This window comes from Vanessa atalanta, chromosome 5 (genome assembly GCF_905147765.1).
Source record: "Vanessa atalanta chromosome 5, ilVanAtal1.2, whole genome shotgun sequence".
NCBI classification, from domain to species: Eukaryota; Metazoa; Arthropoda; class Insecta; order Lepidoptera; family Nymphalidae; genus Vanessa; species Vanessa atalanta.
Window position 1 is genome coordinate 13,222,134 of NC_061875.1, and position 14,346 is coordinate 13,236,479.

Here is a 14,346-nt window from a genome sequence, read left to right on the forward strand (position 1 = left end):
ATGAATTCGGAAGTGAATTTAAATATACTGGATAATTTGAATGATTTCAATTTAAGTGGTAATTTAAGTGAAACATTGCAGTTCGTTCCTGAACTAGATATATTTTTTCAACCAGAAAATGTGTTAATTGCTCTATATGTTCCCGTCATTTTACTGTCCCTTGTGACGAATATATTGCTAATAGTTGTTGCCGTGAAATGTCACTACACCAAGAAGTAAGTATTTAGTTAATGTATACTAGAATAGATTATATATACTAGAATAGATATAAATCTCGAAATCTATTTTAATGGTACGAACCAAGCTTGAAACCCAAGCCTTAAAATTGCCTACATCCGTCACATAGGTACAGTGTACACCATATGGAGAATGTTTGGATTCAACTTATACCATTTTTATGTTGTTACTATTTTATAGATTTACAACAATGGCGTGTTGTCCTACTGTAACTAAGCTTTTTATTTGATAAGCGAAGGTTCTTCTCCCTGACACCTTACCAATTTTGGATTTAAATCTGGTATGAATAAAAATTACGCCAACAAATTCTCTTTTATGAATTATTTATGTTATTATTATATGATGTTAGCAAATTTAAACCTTTTTTATAATTAATGTATTTTATATGTTACCGTAGAATTGTAAATATCGTAAGAGTTTTACCTGTTTAGCGAGATTATAAGCTGCCGAAATATTATGCGAACGGTGATTTAACTCAAAGTAAAACGTCAAAAATTTCGATAGTTTATGATACTTCGGTTAGGTTAGATTCTACCGAAAAGGAATGCATTAAATTGTTTAAAACTTAGTGTTTAAGTAAGTTTCGGTTCACAATCTCTCGAAAGTTTACAATTTACGTAATCTAACGTTATTTATAATTATACGGTGACATCATATGTATTGCTGTTAATTGGTTGATGAAATAAACACCATCGTAATATATATAGAGACAAAAAAAAAACACGTCAACACACGTTGCTTGTTTGGGTAGATGCGACCTACTCGATCTTGTATTATGTATTCTCTTACCAAACAGCAACTTAGAGTTTTTATATTCCAGTTTGAAAGTGAAAGAGTCAGTGTAACAATCACAAGGGATATAGTATTTGAGTTTCCAAGTTTACGTATTGGCCATGTCCGCCTTCTATTTTTATAAGATTTGTTTGTCTGACAGAAACTAATCAAATTATTCCTATTTGTTAATCCAAATATAATCAAGGTATGAGTAATGACAATTGATCAACTTTGACCTTGAATTCTCTTAATATTATCGATCGGATCGAGATGTAAACGATTATATTATGGTATTCATTAAATACTAGTCTGGGTCTACCGCGACACTTCGCGTTTATTCAAAATATTTTTTAGGAATTTCAAAACCTATGATAGATTTTGTTTAGATTTCATTTGAAAATAATAAATCCTCTTAGAAAAGATTTTTTTCATATCAAATAATATCCATTAATTCAGTTAGTTGAGTATATCGAAAACAATTTATTTTTGGTTACGTTTTTCATTTTTTTCTTATACAGCCATAGTACCGCTTTTTAGCCGGCCAGTAACTTTTTTCCGCACTCTTAAATTGATTCTTAGTTAAATCGTAACAATTTAGTAAATTTCAATCAAAAATCCTCGTTAATTTTCTGCACATTCAGCTCTTCATAATGAGAATATAACCGGTTTTTTATATGCAGCCATCGTCCCATAATCACTGGGACAAAAATCGGCTTACGCTTATAATATATAAAATTCTTGAAAATATACATTTACATAGTAAAATTAAATAAATAAATTAACATATATATTAATAACGATGTTTGTACAATGTATTGCAGATCTATTATTCGCATGGAATATGTAAATCCAAGGTTTGTCTATCATCAATCCTCTCGCCATTGGATTGGGTTATATATATATATATTTGACTTATATAAGTCATACATCTAATAGTGACACTCAATCAAAAGGTCAAAAATATAGCTGATGTGACAAAACTAGAACAATAATTATTATATACTTAAAAGATTAATACATGTTGTATACAAAGATTTCTACAGCTGTGTTTGTTGATCGAGCTCGGTAACCTGTCAAATACATAAATAATTAATAAATTAAGCAATGGATATTCAGAGAGGTTTGCGTGGGTACGAATCCTTGTAGATTTGTACCCACGCAAACGTCTCTGTTCGGTTTTCTCGCTCGACTTCGGTTAAGATAGATTCGGTGTTGTGGTCACTGCGCCATTTTGGTTATTTTATTTTCATGCAGAGTGTTAAATAAATTAATTGTATCAACATTGAATCCGCAATGTTTATTTTGTAACCGCAAGGTCATCTAGGCTCTTTAAACAACGGCCTGTAAATGAGCTATTACTTATTTCAGAAGATAACATTTGGAACTTATTTCAGAAAACTTATCCAATTTCGGTTCGTGGATCCAATGTGGCAGATTTTCAGACATCGTTGTGGTGGCATGATTAAAACTAACCATTCAATTTAATTCAAATACTCTTGATTTTAGATCATATTAACAAACAATTATAAATAACGCTAAGAAAGACGTATAATTGTAATGGCTTATTGCTGAAAAGTAATCTCTAGGAGATAACCTATGGGATTCGACGTAGTAACGGGGGTTTGGTAGTGTAAACTACGAAAATACTAAGGAAGTATTGAATAAAAGAATATACTTAAACATGTAGGTCCATGACATAATAATATGTGTACGTTAATAAATATATGTTATCTATATGATGTACATTATTAATAATAATATGTATTATACAAAAAATATAAGATCTATACTAATATTATAAATGCGAAAATAACTGTCCGTTACATCTACTCGCTTAAATCGCTGAACTGATTTAGATGAACTTTGGTAAGGTGATAGCTTAAATTCCGGGGAAGGATCGTATTTTCTCTTCACTCCTCGAGGGGGTTAAAAGTAAACTGTTGTGATTTTCGAATTACAAATCCAACATATAGTCCAATTAATCTTACCCGAGATTGGATGCGAATACTTCTCACAGTTTTTAGCAGTTATACCAGAAAACATTGCTTTACATTGTTCATTGATCGTGTAAGAAAAGGCTTATACGCCACTTGCACTCTAACACAATATAACAATCTGTTGAAATGTCCATAAACGGTAGTGACTTGTTACATTAATAAATATTTTTATAATTTTGACTTTTTTTTAATTATCTAATACGCCACATAAGTGTCAATTTTCTCAACCTTCCACACTTAAACCATTCAAAGTTTCAAGAACTTTCGATTAGTTCTTTTTGCATTTTTATATCGTTGGCTTAGTACCGAATTTAAACTTCAAATTCGATATACTGATTATATCGATGAGTTTTCCTAATAGTTGGATTTCTTAATTTGTGATTGATTAGTATTCAGTGCTTTAACAGCATATATCCTTTTAGAATATATTAATAATGGAATTTTGAAGTTTGATAAAACCTTTTTACTTAATTATTGAACCCGTATATTTCGTATTACAGGAAGTTTTTTTTTTTTACCCTGGATTAGAAATTCGAAGCTGAAATATTAAGTGTGGACGGCTGCAGTGTCCTGGTTGAGTGTGTCCAGATAGCTGCTGGTGCAACTCTAAGGATCGCATGCATGTTCCCTTACATATTAGCAATATCCACGTGTAGCTGGAAATTTGATTATGTACCGACGTCAGTCATGGCGCCTATATATTAATAATAATAGATAAATTATTATAAATTTACATAAATTGACTTTTCAAACGTTATTTTATCCCAAGTGGCAGCTAGCTGGCATAATTTGTAGTTATAGAATAACTGAACAGCTGTAACTAAATTTAGTAACTGTATTACTAATTTAAGACCTGAAATTGTAATAATAATAGGTAACGGGTTTAAGTCTCAACTTTCAAAATATACAGAGAATACCCACTTTTGTAGCGATTATAATATATACAGTGATTTAATTATATTCTATTCCGTTAACTAAGTAACAATAAAGCGAATATTTTATTTTATCATTTCATTTATCATATTGTTCTCATGTAAGTGAATCTGTCCTTTTGAGAATAAACTCTTAAACCTAATAGCACACCAATATACTTGTTACTTAAATTAAATAGTTATACGTACAAAACTGTATTCTTCTTCCTCAATCACGTTATAAATGTTACAGACTAATTAGAATAAACTTTTATGTCTAAAGCAAAAAATAAGAATGCGCAGCGAATTTTAATTAATTTGATAGTTTGTATTTAAATCCATTTGCATCACAAGGGTATTTACACTTTGAATTTAATGTATTCAAAGTGCCGCAGTTATATAAGCTTTTATATGGTCGATTTATGTATTTGTAACGCGGTTATATTTTTACTATAAGCTTTTATTAAATTTTACATATTTCATGGATTCTTCAGACCAAATCTTCCAAGCTGAATTAGAACCACGTGCAACACACTACAACGCACACCACAAGTGCACAAGTGTATGAATAATTGTAATTGTACTCACTGATTTTACATTGTTATAATCCAATTGGATCAGTTCATTAAGTGCAATACCAATCACTTTACACAAGGCGTTTCTGCTTCCGAGAATTTTGTGACAGAAAAACATTTTTTTTATTTGCTTGAACCTAGAAAATCGGGATCTGCACCTTGCTAGGCTAGACCAGCGACTAGATCAACGAAACATTTTTCCAATATTAGAGATAGCCTTTAAGGTTACCGCAACAATATTAATAACATAAGGATAACTTAGGATGATAAATATATAAGATATCGTCATTAAATTATAACCAAAATATACTAATCGAATATTAAATATATGAAATATACAATAGCAATCAAAATAACATTTCGGTTGTAACCAACCGCCATCATTCTTTCGTCCCATAAATATTTCATACATTCATGACTAGATTTGAAGAATGAACCAGAATGATAGGGTAATAATAGGTATAAAAACTTGACAGTTTTTGGCAGTTTAATAAATTTTACAATGCCAATATTTATTGGCAGTAAAGAGATCAGCTCAAATAACTTTAGCTATTTATATTATTTAAGGTATAAATCATATCAGTTACGTTAATAGTTCCTTTTTGTAATTCAACAAATATTTAAAATTATTTGGAGATGATAAATTTTATAATAACTTTATATTTCGTTGAAAACATTAACGTGATATAACTGAAAAAACTATTTAGTATAATAAAATCATAATCATTCATATTGCTGGACAACGACCTCCTTTCCTCTTTGGCAGAAAGTTTGGCTCTTTTTCGACTACGTTTTTCTAGTACGAATCGGTGACTATGCAAGTCATGTGGCAAAATATTATCCAACACATCATGCAGATCTGTGTTATTTTCCTTCACCATCGAACGCGATATGAGAAAACATAAATTACGATTAGCCATATACGTATAGAAGGTACTCCTTCGGTTTTCCAACCGCAAACTTTGGTTAAAATTTTTGGTAATATTGCCTCAATTTTTAATTAGAATAAGCAGAGATCTGCAATTTACTTTCCACGATAGTCACTAGTTTTATTTACATTACCAATACATCTATTGATTTTGATCAATGAATAATTATAGTGCATTTCTAAATAAAATCTAATACGAACAAAAAATATTTTAGAAGTTTTTATCTTGACTAAACTAAATACTGAGAATTGTGAAATCCTGTAGCGTGATTATGCGCCTTGTCTCCTTACTACGAATGCAAAAAAAAAAAAGGTACTTTGAACTCGAACCGATTTTAAATTGTTGAAAACAGATTTTCCGTGAAATGCTATTTTAACGCATGTATGCATAAATAATAAATTAAGATAATTCTCGTAGTTAATGTCGAAACCTTATTTAAGGTGTTTATTCTTGTATAATACAAAATACAATTAATTATTTAATTGTTAAAATAGCATAAACAGCTCTAAATCTATATATAAATGGCTGGTAATATAGAGAGTTGTATTTAGAAGCGCCATTCAACTTCTTAAATTTATTAGTCTTCTAACATAATGACTTATTAAAAAAACTGTTTTTGTGTTTCACTACCAAGATTTTTTTTGTTTATTTGCTTCTAGATTTGTGAATGCGTTAAATTTATTACAATTGATAAATATTTAGTTTACGTTATTCGAGTGTTACGAATATATATCGATATCAGAAAATATATTATACTATTTCGTATTAAATATTGTTGAAATTTTTCTCAATATATTTATTTTGTGGTAGGCGGACGTGAAAAAAAGCTTGGTGAACTTGGTGGTAAGTGTACATTGCCGATGTAAGAAACAATAACCATTTTTTTTCCATTGCGCACCATCAACCTTGGGAACTAGAAGTTATTGTAGTTACACTGACTCACTCAGCCTTCAAACCGGACACATTAATACTAAGTATTGCTATTTGGCAGAAGAAAATAATTATAATGAGTGGGTGTTACCAATCTAGACGGCCTTGCACAATCGTATCACCAAATAATGTTGTATTTATTTTAGTGTAAATACACCAGAAATATAAAATTAGACGCATCCTGCAAGATCTTTAATTTTATGAAAATGTTCGTATTTTATCAGAACTTATAAAGAAAGATGAATTGTGTAATAACACAAGAGTAGTCTCATAATCTGACGAGGAGCAACTTCGTGACCAAAAAGATAGAAAGACTAAGATTTTAGTGCAAGTACTACCAACTTCTAAACGCCCTTACATACTTTATACTGATAATTTCTACAAGTTCCAAGAAAAATGGCTATAAAATGACTATACAATAATTAAAATATATTTATATTTTTATATTTGTATATATCACTGATATAAAGTAAATACCGTTAGATTATAATCTATCTCGCGAGATTGTAAACTGACGAAGGATTGATTCGACTTACAATAAAAAGTACAAAACTTCGGTAGTTTATCTTTATAATCTTTCGCTTAGATTAAGTTACAGTTTTTATAATTTAAGCGATTTTATTTTCGATATACTGAGAACAACGCATTAATTTGTAAGCAATGTGTTTACATGTTCACAATCTCGACGAAAGTTTACAATCTCGCAAGATAGCTTATAATCTAACGGTATTGATAATTTAAAGGGGACATTTTAAATTGACTTATCTTATTTATATGAAGATGATTTTCTTAACGAATCGCTCAAACTACTTCCATAGCGCCCTTGAGAAACAAGTAACGAATACCATTTTTTTTCTTTTAAACAATTTATACAAAGTTAATAATTGACTTATACATGCCTACTGTCTGAATTATTCATCGTATACTGTTAGTTCTGCGACTACCCTTTTTAGGAATTAAAATTGAAATTAATTTTCCTCGCAACCATCCATGAAAATCGTAATATGGCTTCGGACAGCTAATCAGCCAAAAATAGACACGTAGAGAGTTAGAGTAAGGCAGATCGGTCCCATGTGAACTTAAACTCTCTTTTAAGTCACCCTATTCCGATACGTAAAAGGGATCAGGACCTTATTACACCTACGGCTTATTGAGCTGGCGTATCGAGTATTGTGGCCTAGCGAAAGAGAAAATTACGTTCATACTTTTTGAGTTAATGTGTACATTTGTATTTATAAGTTAGATTCATAGATGGTTATATAAATATACTTGCTCTGTCTATCTGTCTCGTACGAGTAATATAAGGATATTATCTCAGATGTTCGCCATTTGCTAACCGGACTGTTAGCCCGTATTGTGTAACGCCTCGTATATATCATCATCGATTGACTCTGGTGTTATTTCGTGCGTTAGTTTTATATTCACTGTTATTTCTAAAACTGCTGATTTGAATTTCAGATTATACGAGCTCGTTTGATCTACATAGTATAAAACAAAGTCGCTTCCCGCCGAAACTAGGCAACGGATTTTAAAGCGGTTTTCATCAATAACCAGAGGGATTCAAGATGAAGGTCTATGTGGACAATATATGCATATTATAGCAGCCGAGTATGTCTAATTTTCTTTTTCTTTCGTTCTTCAATCATCAATGCGTTTTGTATCCCTGCAAAAACAGATAGGTAGGTAGTTATTTGTGTAAGACATATGAATTAATACGCTATTTACTTTGATAGCATAGTAGTATTAAAACTCCTTGTCAATTAAACTAAAATCTACTTGTCAATAGTTTTGTCCATTTTATTAAAGGTGAAAATTGTTACTTTGAATCTAAATTTATCAAATAGATATATTCTGTCGCAGACCTTTTTGTAGTACCTAATTTTGGAGAAATATCTCAAACAGTTTTATTATGCGGCATATACATATGACGACCTGCGTGGTCGAGTAGTGTGTACACCGGTTTTCATGGGTACGCCACTCTGAGGTCCCGGGTTCGATTCCCGGCCGAGTCGATGGAGAAAAAGTTCATTAGTTTTCTATGTTGTCTTCGGTCTGGGTGTCTGTGGTACCGTCGTTACTTCTGATTTCCAGAACACAAGTGCTTTAGCTACTTACATTGGGATCAGAGTAATGTATGTGATGTTGTCCAATAAAAAAAAAACATACATATGTACATACCATAGCTGTTACCCGTACCGAAACTATAAACTAAAGTAATATCAAAGCTTAATAAGAAACCAGAAAAGATACAGACTTTTTTATAATATTACTCTGATAATATAAGGAGCGCGAAGAAAACAATTGAAGATTACTTACTTACTTAGTAAGGGTCCTCGTCGTGTTAATCGTCTAAAGCATCGGAGTTCAGATATTGACGTCTTTTATTTATTAATCTTGAATCAAATCAATTCTGTATCCGTCTTCGGATGAAATAAGCAAAAGCAATAAATAAGAAATAGATCTAATATAAAATCAGACGCAATGTCTTAATAGAGTACTAGTTAATTTAATTTAACGTTTCATAAATTTTCGTTTTATGCTTATTCGTGCCAAAAAAATATATTTTTCGTTTCATTAGAATGGTTTTGGAACTATACATAAAAACTTTGCTGTTAAAGGAGAGCTACACTTAATAATGCTTGTAATGTTTGTGTAGGGTGTGTTATTTTACTGATTGGGTTCAGTACAAGCCTGTCAGAGTAAATACCTTGAATTCACAAGTTGTTCTATTGTTAAATAACAACGTTTAAAGTTGAAATGTTTACTTGAAGGGGTATAAATAGAGCATACATACCTAGTCAGTCTTATTAGAAATAAAAATAAAGTTGTTTATGAAGTATATAAGTAGTATTGTTTAATAATAAATTAATAATTGTCGGTTTTTAGTAAGATTTATCATGCCGGTAGCATCATTTAAATTAAAACTTTATACAGTTATGAATAAAGTATATTTCTATTTGATCTTCCTTTAAGAGATAGTTATTTATTTTTTTGCGCTCTTTTGTGTTGTATGTGCCTGTTTAAGTAGCTCCTTGTCTCTCATTACGTAACTGATATAGTTTATACTGGATAATTTGCTTCTGTATCGCAATTATATTCGTATTAAATTTTTGAGTATAACTTAGTGTGTTTCTGCTTAGCCTAAAGATTGACAGGCGAATAATTATCTGTCTACAGAATTGTATTTGTCAATATAGTTATTAAATAAATTAATTTATAAGCAAAATTAATATTTAAAAACCTATTGAAATTTTATTTTTATTACTAGCGCGCACGAAGTTGCCTTCGTAAGCGTTGTTTTAATTGAAGTTATTTGGATATTGTAGCGTGATTTTATTTTTATTCTATATATAATTCTAAAATAAAAGCTTAGTTATTCCTTATTACATCTGCTATCCGCCAGTGAAAGTCCCGTCGAAATCGGTTCAGCTGTTCCAGAGATTAGCCGGAACAAACAGACTGAGAGACAAAAATTGTAAAAAAAAATATTTTGGTATCTACCGTGTGTATACGTATGCATTTAGTAAAAATGGGTTATTATAATATTACAAACAGACACTCAAATTTTATTATATATAATACAAGAATTAACTTTTTTTATGCGTTAAATAATATCTAAATTCGGTGAATATGTTGTTGTACGACGAAATTATTGTAGAAGATTATGTTTCCTGTTCCTTTCTAATTGTGTCCGACTAAAGTTTTTTAAATTTTAGATTTATTTGAGTAAGCCCTTTTGAATCAGCATTTTATAAGATTAAAATAAACGTAAAATTATTACCGGTTTTATATGTCTGTAAATTCCACGGAGATGAACTAAATGGAACTGAAAAGTCAGTTAAAAATGTTATTTTTCGGTATTTCGTTAATTTGCTATAATTTTATGATAAATCATAAAATTATTAGTATTGGACTTTGAGCAAAACCTACCACATGGTAAGTACAACAGCCTCATCAGATAATCTTCCTCCAGAAAGTTACTTAGTACTATTGTCTTTGGGTTTGAAGGGTGAGTAAGCCAAAGCTACTACAGGCACAAGGGACTTAACATCTTACCCATCTTGGCGCATTGACTATGTAAGGAATGGTTAATATTTCTCATAGCTAATGTCTATGGTGGTGTCAGTGACTACTCACCATCAGGTGGACAATTTGTCATTTTTTTGATAACTGTTTTTTATAATTAATTTTATATATTTTGTTTTTTAATTTTATGAATTATGTTTAATAATCTTAATAAATTGATTCGTTTGTATAAATATTATTGTACTTCATAGTTTGAGGAGGTAAAGGGTAGAGTTTAAAATAATAATGATTGTACAGGGCTAGTTAGAAAGCCATTAGATGTTTTTAATGATAGTGATCGTTTATCTGCACCTGATCTGATGTTCAGCAAACACCGAAGAATTGGAAGTACCTCATTTATTACTGAGAATTATTCAGTATTAAAATTTAGTAAAAAAAGCTTATAAATCATAATAGAATGAAGAAATTAAAAGTAAACAATGCACATTACCCAGACTATTCGTCAGACGTGCTTTGAATGACTTTTCAGAACTTATACAAATTGTTAGAAAGTGAACCAGGTCACGTACGTAAGTCGGGTTACGATGTTGGAATGACAGCAAATTTAGAATATGTCAAAACATAAAATTATATTTGTCAGTGTGAGTAAAATCTATCCACGCCTTCAACTTTACATCCAGAGTTTAAAAATGTTGATGGGCAAATTTCGGAACTTCTGTATCGTTGAAATAAATGACACAGAAATCGTGACCAACTTAAATTTCAAATTAAACTTTTAATACGACAATTCAAAAGTAAATTTAAATAAAGTATATTTTAATTGGATTTGAAGTAATTCCATTTGAAGTTCGTTCGTTTCATTATTCAATAAATACACAAACAATAATTGAAAAAGTGATATGAAATACGCCTTTAGATCTAGTCTAAGGTAAATACAATGAGTTTTAATAAATATATTTTGAAGCGTGCGCAGATCTTAATTACGAGAACAAACGGGCCGTGACATGGACGGAGAAACGGCTTGTGAACCGAGTAATTGTTGCCTCTAAAGTGATATACAGAAGCTATTTTCAAAGTACGCTAGTGATGTATTTTATACAAACTTTATTTTTATAAAAAAAAATTGCAGCAACAACATCGTTGTGTTTTGTTTTTTTATTTGTTTCTTTTTATATGTAGGTGGTCGGGTTAAGTAGGAAATTTGGGGGTGAGTGGTCACCACCGGCCATATTGGCGCTATAAGAAATATTAACCTTTCATTACATAACCAATGCGTAACCAAGCTTTTTTTTTGTTCTCGCTGGAGAAACGCGTTACGCCTTTCTCCCACGTGGAAGTGGGGGAGTATATGGGACTCGCCGGAGCCCATAGCTCCGAGTGCGCTCCGGCACACCGGAATACCAACTAAAAAACCAGCAGTACCCTCTCCTTTGTGCCTCCTTTGTGCCAAACCGGAACACAACGGTACTAAGTATTGCTGTTTAGCGGTAGGATATCTGATGAGTGGATATTACCTAGGCGGACTTGCACAAAAAATCCTTCTACCACGTAAATGTTTGTTATTTTACCATCGTTATACATATTTATATGTTAAAAAGTGCATGGTTGGTCTTATTGTTATTTTATAAGGCTGCAGTCTCAGGTTCTGGGCTAAAATAGCGGGTCGAGTATAAAATAAACAATTACATACATTTAGAACTATGTTTACTACGTATAAATAACAAACGTTGTTCAATAAATTCTCAATCGAAGCAAACTCTCAGCACTTCCTGCCTAGCTTCTCGTAGTTTGGTAAAATTTACAGTGTACACGTTCCAGTGTCTAAATATGTGAGTGTCGTTTTAATGTTTCCTTACAAATTCATTCAATCAAACAAATTACTCATTCGATTAATATGGAGTTTAGAAATGATAGGTAGACGGGGGCAAAATGGGCCACCTGATGGTAAGTGGTCACCACTACCCATAGAATTGACGCTGTAAGAAATAATAACCATTCCTTACATTACACCAATGCGCCACCAACCTTGGGAGCTAAGATGTTACATCCCTTGTGCCTGTAGTTACACTGGCTCACTCACCCTTCAAACCAGTACACAAAAATACCGAGTATTGCTGCTTAGAGGTAGAATATCTAATGAGTGAGTGTTACCTATTCAGACGGGCTTGCACAAAGCCCTGCCATCAAGTAAGTAATAGTTTCAGGATCGATGTAGCCGACCACCGGTTCGGAATTTAGATTTTAAATTTTATCGAGAATATTCAGCAGGAACTTATATTCAAATGAAATTTTATCTATATGGAAATCGACGAATACAAAATCTCTTTTATAATCTTAAATATTTTTATTCTTATACAATAATAAGCCACATTTAACACCTAAATTTATGAATAGAATAATAAAGTTAATATTTAATTTAACTATGTCGCACATAATATCTTAGAAATTATGCATTAACTAGCTGTTACCCGCGGCTTTGCTCGCGTAGAATATGAATATATTAACAAATTAACTTAAAATATTACGTTAATGTAGGACCTCTTTGTGAATAATATTGGTATGTATTACAGCCCTTATGGTAGAATATCCAGAAACGCTTAAAAGCGAATCAACTTAATTTTAATCAGTAGCTCAAAAATAAAGTTTCCTGCTTCTAACTACAAAAATGACGGTCTTCCAGACTATCCTATCTATACGAAATGTCTACCCCATTTCTCTCCTTAGGCGTAAAATATCCAAAAGTGATTAAATGCATATCAACTAATTTTTAATCGGTAGCCCAAAAATAAAATTACATGCTTCTAACTTTAAAAATGACGGACTCTCATAAAAATTTTCAACCCTTATTTCACCTACTTTGTGGTAGATTATCTAGAAACGCTTAAATACGTATCTACTCTTTTTTCATCAGTATCCCAAAAATAAAGTTTTATGTTTTTAACTTAAAAAATAACGGGCGACCATACAAACGTTCAAATCCTATTTCACCCCTTTAGGGGTAGAATTTCCAAAATTCGCTCCTTAGTACCCACTAAGGAGCGAATTTGGACATGATATGTTAGTTTATAAGTGTACATATAAGTTTTATGCTTCTAGTTCTAAAAATAACAATACTTTCAACAACTTACAACCTTTCGTCCCCCTTTTCAACCCTTTACAAACAGACAGACAGAGTTACTTTCGCATTTATAATATTATATAATAAGGATAATATGGATTAGTTTAATATACACCATATAATAAATACATACAACTTAATAAGTATAAAGCGTAGTACAACACAAACAAATTTCAGCCTTAAATGTATGTATGCAAAGCCGAGATTATAAACGTGAATAATGACTTATATAATTTTAAAAGTTTACTCAAATTAAATTTCTAAAACTTGATGTTAAGTAATATTTCTTAACTAATAACAATGTAGAAGACGAGCGTACTGATCATTTTATTTATATCAATAAGTAATCCCTTTTCCCATGTTGTCCTTACCAAAAAGGAGCGCCTGTTTGGTAAGGACAACAGTTTTATAATTGCCAATTATATATTACGACAAACGACCCTCCCCTCCTACCCATAGAACGGGCTCTAAGACATTATTACTGAGCTATTTAATAATAACTATATGCAACAGCTTGTGAGATGAATGAATGCTTTTAAATTGTTTCACACCACGTATAAAAACTTCAACATAAAAATAGCTACGCCCTACCGACGTTACAAATTATTATTATTTTTTTTAACATTAACAGCCTGTAAATTTTCCGCAAAGGCCTCTTCTCCCTATAAGGAAAAGGCTTGGAGCATATTCCACCAGGTTGCTCCAATGCGGGTTGGTGGATAATGATGTTTTCCTTCACCGCCGAGCACGAGATGAATTATAAACACAAATTGAGCACATGAAAAATCAGTGATGCTTGCCTGATTTGAACCCGCAATCTTGGTTAAGATGCACGCGTTCTAACCATTC

General features: G+C 31.3%; 1 protein-coding gene across 1 annotated transcript in view; it reads left to right on the forward strand.

Annotated features, from left to right (window-relative positions):
* The window catches only part of LOC125064415 (neuropeptide FF receptor 2-like), a 68,620-nt gene continuing 54,274 nt past the window's right edge, over positions 1 to 14,346 (forward strand). Inside the window, exon 1 of the mRNA XM_047671407.1 lies at positions 1 to 215. Within this exon, the coding sequence (XP_047527363.1) occupies positions 1 to 215 (215 nt within the window). The remainder of the gene's footprint in view (positions 216 to 14,346) is intronic.